Here is a 6,572-nt window from a genome sequence, read left to right as displayed (position 1 = left end):
TATTCAATGTGGCAAGATGGTTGGACGGTAGAAGTCATCTATACCCTAGTTACAATCTCAAAACACATTTCATTCTTCTAAGTAAGAAAATCATATCTTCTCAGCGGCTATAGGGACAGTCTCAGAACAGTAGAGATGGGCATCTGCTCTGGCTGCTGGGGCATTGTGAACTGCAAAACAGGCTGAAAAATGTAAGTTTGAAAAATTAAAGTTACATCATCTCTGTCAATCAGTTCTAGGTAAGGTATGTAGAAGAGCAAGTTGAATACCAAGCCAGGGAAATGGATACATACAACTGTACTTACTTTTTATTTATTTATTAAAAACTGAGGAAGTGCAGTCTGGAAATAGAACAAGAGCCAGGAATACATAACACAGAAAAACCTCAAGTGGACCTAGAGGATAAACTCTGCGTAACTAGCAGAAGGTCAGTAAAGCTGTGCTTCAGCCTTGTATGTGCAGGGAAAAATTGGATGGTTTGTGGTGGAAATGGTGGATAAATACCATTCTAATATATGACATTTGCACACAGTAAGCCTAAAAATAATTATTACTAATCTAAGGTGAGCAGGAACCCTAACTCTTCTTCAGGTCTTTTTATTGTGCAGAGTACTGACTGGTACGGTCTACTATGAAGAGCTCTGCACCCCCAGCCTCTCTTTCTCTTTCCCCCCATGAAGCACTGTAATTCAATCCACATTTCCCTAGAAGAAAAACATATTTGTTACAGTAATTTTCACTTCTAGAAAAGTAGTTCATTTTGAGGTGTACTACAGCATCCCCAGATGGTGGACAGCCTTGATGTTTTCCTTGTGTTTAACTTCAGGAAGTAAAAGCAGTAGAGAATGCTTGTATATGTTTCACAGAGGATATACAGCAAAAAAAAAAAAAAAAAAAAAGGAGGGAAGGGAGTAAGTCTGATCAGGACTGCTTGGGAGCCAAAAGCATAGTAGTGCCACATGCATATGCTATCTTCCACATGCTCTTTGGTTTTTGGGACGTTTGTGGTAAAATCAGAGCACAAGCCCTGCCTCTGGCAGAAGCACTCTGCCAAATGTTTGCCCTCCAAAGCTTCCAGTAGTTTCTTTGCATCTTCCCAAATGTTCATTGAAGAAAAAGAGCTAGTTAAACTATCAGTCAGAGATTAAAAAAAGGTGCCACAGGGCAGGGAAATGAACAGAAATTTTATTAAATCCTTTGGAGTTCTACAATCATGTTTGTACAAAACTGCCTGAAGACCTAGTGCAAGAAAAGCCTGCAGGAATTACATTTTCTTCACGGTAGATAGAGCTGCACAGCACAAATTTAATTATGAGAATTCTGCGCCTAAAACAAGCTTAATCCCTGTGCCACGGTATGCGTGCAAAAGAGTTGGAATGACAAGTGACTATGACCAATCATAGTAATGAATTAAATACTTTCAAACACAGGAAGTTTAAGCAATGTGAAAGGTAAGATCTTAAATTTAAATTAAATCACTATAATTATCATCACCCAGGTAACAGGTACTTACCTACCTAAACTGGGGATGAAATACACGTATCAAATTTCTAGTAAGGTAATTCGTTAAAAATGCATACAAGGAACGAAACAGAGCTGCAGAAACCCTTTAAGGGAAATAATTTCACATGAAGAGCCCCACTGGGTGAACCAAACAGAAAAAATATTTACAAAATTGATTTTATAAGCTATTCTGAGAAAGGAACAAAACAGACCAAGCTTCATTTCAAAATAAGCCTTTCTGCTTTTTAAAACAATTGGACTTAAACAGTGGCTAAATTTGGCCATATTCATACAGAAACATATTGTAATTCTGCCACATGAATTTCTGATGTGCTAACACACAACAAAGCACTGTAAACAGCAACAGAGACACAGGTTTAATTCCATTCAAAAGATGAATGTAAGTGAGAATGAATGCCTGCTCATAAGCTTAAATGACTGATGTGTAAATAATTTAAGTTACATAATTTCTACCAAGCATAGTTGAAATGTAAATGAAAAGTAAAAAATATTTCAAGTGAAACCCCAAAAATTACATTCACAAAAAGAAGTTGTAGCAGAAAATACTTTAATTCGCATTTCATAGATTCAAACATAGCAAAGATTCAGAAGTGTTTAGATCTCAGTAAGCAGTTCCAATTTTGATTTTAATAAATATTATATCTTTAATAGGCTAGGTATATGGAGAAATTGTAGAGTGAGGAATTGCTGATTGCTACTTTATAAACATAAGCATTTAGATTATTTACAACATATTACAGGTCATTTCCCAGAAAAGCACAAAGCAAGGTCAGATAGTTGACCCAACCATCAAAACACAACTCAAGAAAGTGTGGCACAGTGTATTTCATGCACATACAATGACTGACAGCATAAGTCGTCAGCTGAAGTAGGAAAACGCTTTTGTTGTTCCAGCTTACACAAGTCTCTGTATTTCACTGTTTTAAATCTGCATTCTCACCTCCCTCCTCAGGCACTGAAGAGCAAGTTGTTCAGCAACAGTGCCCTACATTTGACCCATGCAGTTTGCACCAAGTCTCCTTTACCATTTCACCTAAGTCTTCATGACTTAAGAAAAATGAAACATTTTTGTCTTTGTCTTCTCACTACCTCTGGGATTACAATCATTGTGTCATTTGTACAAGGAAATGCACTTTTACTCTGAAATGAACAACAGACAGTGTTGACAAGCTGATCTCCCAACAGGGAGCTGGATTTTAAAATAGTTTACAGGTCATGGACAGTGTAACTAACCTTATTCTTCAGTATAAAAATGGATCTGTAAATTTCTAAAATTTAACATATAAAGAACTAAGTCATCCAACTCACATGGCAAAACTTCATAGGCAGCATAGTCACAGAATGTACATCAAATACAGTAAGAAAAACAGCGACAGGAAAATTGTTTCAACCAGATTTGTAACAGGAAAAAAATTTTATGTCCTATTTCTATAATGATAGTGAAGTAAAACACCTTCCATATTTGATCACCAAACAAGATGTACCTTCAAACGCAACAGAACTTCCCCACACACGGAATTTGCTGTTCTGTTGCACTCCTGTGTTTTCATGAAACAAAGGAAAAGAAGAAAAGCTTCCCATCTTTTTATGTCCTTACCCAACGGTATTAACCTTGCCTGCATTGTGCCCATGAGGGTTGCAAGGAGCAGGTGTCCAGGATCTGCGTGCCTGAATCTCTCACCTGTCCCATGAGCAAGTGCATGATGCTAGTATGTGATATGCTCCTTCAGTGTCCATAGATCTTAGCCAGGCACAGGTGGAAAAAAAGAAAAAAAAGCAAGTTGCATCCCCAGGAGAAGGCTGGAAGCGATTCAGTTTCCCCACAAAGCAAGGGGAAAAAGGGAAGAAACAATTCTGAGACTCGGGTCCTTCCTGGGGCAGCGCAGACAACACCTTTTTTTTTTTTTTTTTTTTTTTTTTTCAACTAGAAAATCCTGCCTAAAGCTTTAGGCACTGTAATATATAACAATACAGATAAATCCCAACTATACAGCATTGTTCACACAGTAAGCCTACAGGTTCCGCCCTTGCAGGTCAATCCAAAAAGCAAGGAATTAATGGCCAACTGAAAACCACACTCTTTCAATATATACAATTATTCAGAAGAGTTAGATAGTCAGGGTGTAACTCATGTACCAAACACAGCTGTTCACATCTGGGCTAGTTACCTAGATTGCCACTTCAATTTAATGGAGAAAAATAAACTCTAGGGTGCAAATACAGAGCTCGGAATAGGCCAGATGAATCCACCTAGGAATCACCTGCTCTTCCCCATTAACTAGAAGAAGGAAGCCTGTGGTGACTTGCTCAGACATGGGTGCCCACAGGCAAGAGAGGCTGCTAGGTGAGAACATAACATCCCCAGACTAGCATCAGCTTTCTCTAACACCACATTAAATTATCTACTGGCTTAAACCAGAACTTCTGACTGGATACCAGTTCATTGCCAATTTGTGCAACTATCACCAAAACTCAGGGGGTTGTCTTGTTGTTGGTTCCCCCCCCCCCCCTTTTTTTTCTTATCTTTCATTTAGCTTATCCCAGTTTGACTCAAGAGGGTTTAGTTGAGAAACAGTATTTTTTTTATAATAGGAAGTGTCAGCAGGATAGTCTATCTCATTTCCAGTCAGGTAGAAACTTGAGGCTAGTCTGGAAACAAAGGACATAGAGCGTATTCCAGCTTTCAGAAAATCTCAGCTGTAAAGGACCACATTATGGAAGCCGATACAGTTACAATCAATTATATAAACAGGTCACTAAATATCTGGTAGGGTGAAAAATGTTTAAGAGCACTTCATTTTGTGAAGACTTATTTTTAAAAACAAGAGATGTATCTACACTGTACCAACACTTCCTACATTCATAACTCCTAGCTTCATTTTGAAACAGGCTGGTTTAAAAAAAAAAATTACTTCATTTTAAATTTAAACCAATATTTGGTTGCTACTAATCAGTAGTGCTGTTTCTGAATTCTGTTTTGGACAATGGTCAGTTATCATTGACATTTGTGGACAATGATACATGAGTAATTTCTTATTTCATGAAAGTTATGTTATTAACATACCCGTTTTTTTTTTACATTGAATATGCTTTTAAAGGAGATACAGTGAGGGATTGCATAGATAGAGTATGCAGTATTAAATGTCAGTGTGATTATGAATTTTAAAAAGCATCTTTTTTTAAAAGTGACTATAAAACCAAGTTCTTACTTTTTACACTGACCTTTAAACATAGCACTAAAACACAACCCATAAAGAACAAATCTGTTTCCAGGGGTCAGAGATTGAAGTGTGCTATTTTAATATTTTAGAAATTAAAAAGATGATTTCTGGAAACTGAACTTGTGATTGCAATCTAGAAAATAAAATGGGGTACATGCAAATTTGATTGACTGAGGCTTTTCAGCTAGCAGCACTCTAGCACCATCTCCCCCTGCCCTGACCCCCACCCCCAAGCAAATGCAGGTCACCAAGGGGCTGCAGAATAGTCACTTCCAACTGTGCTGCATCAGAGACAAAGTAGTTATTTCAAAGAAAAAAGAAAATTCTGAAAAGCAGCACAAAAGGAAAAAAAAGTTGGTATCAGCATGATGCAAAGGAGCTCGGTATGAAATAAAATTTTCTGCTCAGTAAGTTTCCTATTTTTAAGTAAGTTTCATTATCACAGTAAGAAGTCAGAACTCAACAAGTCCATTATTTCCTTTTCTGTTGGTTTGTTTGGGGTTTGTTTGTTTGTTTTTCTTTTAGACAGCCAGAATCAGCATACCCAATCCTCAGAATATACTGAAGCTCAGTACTGGGATGAGGTGAGAGGTGAACCACCTCTCTCAGGCCAAGTCAGGGTGGAGGTACATATGTTTTCATATAAAACAACTGTCTCAGAAAGAGAAGGAAATAAACAAAGTTTATGAAGTTTCAGTACAACAGAACTGTGAGCAGAGAAAAAATAAACAGATCAGCATAATTTACACATTTAAAAACTCTATATTTCATTCATAAATATCTTTTCTAATTAATAACCATTCCTAGTTTAAACATAAATATTCAAGTTGGTATTTGATTTTACTTTTTATCAGTTCATGTGAGTCCTGTAAGGATCAGTTCCTTCTGCTCAATGCAGCCACGTAAATGGTCTTCACTAATGGGTTGTGCAAAGGCCTTCATTACCTAGTTTGTTGCAATAAAACTTTAAAATTCTGCAACTCTCTTACACTTGTGGAAAGCCTGTAAAACAAAAAACCCTTAGGTGTTAGTAAGTCAACTGCGAAAGAGAAGTACAAATCATCATCTTCCATGGGGGCTTTTTGTCTGGTGTTTTTTTCAAACACAATTCTGTTCCAAAGATGAACACGCTTAAGATACGACTTTCCCTCAAAAGATCTCCTATCTGACTCTCCGTTATATTTACATAACATATTACAGGTATTAAAGTTTATATATATGTTTAATTGTCCCGACTTCATTAAACATCTAAAAATCTCTAACCAGAGGTAATAATGTTTATTACATTCTTTTAAAGAGGAACAGATTGTTATAGTCAAGATCTGAAGAACTAGCATGATGAACAAAGCAAGTTCTACACATCTTTTAAAGCTGTTAAAACATTTTATTTCATCACTTGATTGGGCTAAATTTTCAAAAAATTAATCAAAACTAAAATTGTAACAAAAATAATCATATCATACACAAAAATCCAAAAGCCTAAGGGATAAATGACAGTTAAGTGTTAAAAAAATCTCCAAGTATTTTTCTTCCTTTTCACTACTTTTTACATAGACACATTTAAAACAGAAATACCAAATGTAGAACAGCTGTAGTCAGTGTTCAAAAAGGAGGAGACACATTCAAAGTCTAATGCTTACATCTGTTTAAGAGAAAGATGGAATTTATGAGACTTGAGATAAAGAGATGAATTAGATCCAAACACAGAATGATGACCAAGGCTAATAATCAACACTCCACATACTCAGTTTGATGGCATTAAGTTTATCAGTATCACTCATAGTAATTCAGCCTCTAAAAAGCTACAGCTACATGTACATCTTTCCA

The 6,572-nt window shown here is 36.4% G+C and overlaps 1 protein-coding gene across 1 annotated transcript in view; it reads right to left on the bottom strand.

The window, feature by feature from the left end:
* Positions 1 to 2,054: 2,054 nt before the first annotated feature.
* The window catches only part of ERO1B (endoplasmic reticulum oxidoreductase 1 beta), a 33,218-nt gene continuing 28,700 nt past the window's right edge, over positions 2,055 to 6,572 (bottom strand). Inside the window, exon 16 of the mRNA XM_069800694.1 lies at positions 2,055 to 5,747. Coding sequence (XP_069656795.1) covers positions 5,687 to 5,747 — 61 coding nt within the window. The 3' untranslated portion in view covers positions 2,055 to 5,686. The remainder of the gene's footprint in view (positions 5,748 to 6,572) is intronic.

Source organism: Haliaeetus albicilla, chromosome 13 (assembly GCF_947461875.1).
Source record: "Haliaeetus albicilla chromosome 13, bHalAlb1.1, whole genome shotgun sequence".
Classification (NCBI taxonomy): Eukaryota; Metazoa; Chordata; class Aves; order Accipitriformes; family Accipitridae; genus Haliaeetus; species Haliaeetus albicilla.
The sequence above is the reverse complement of the archived record's forward strand: the minus strand, read 5'-3'. Positions and strand labels throughout refer to the sequence as shown.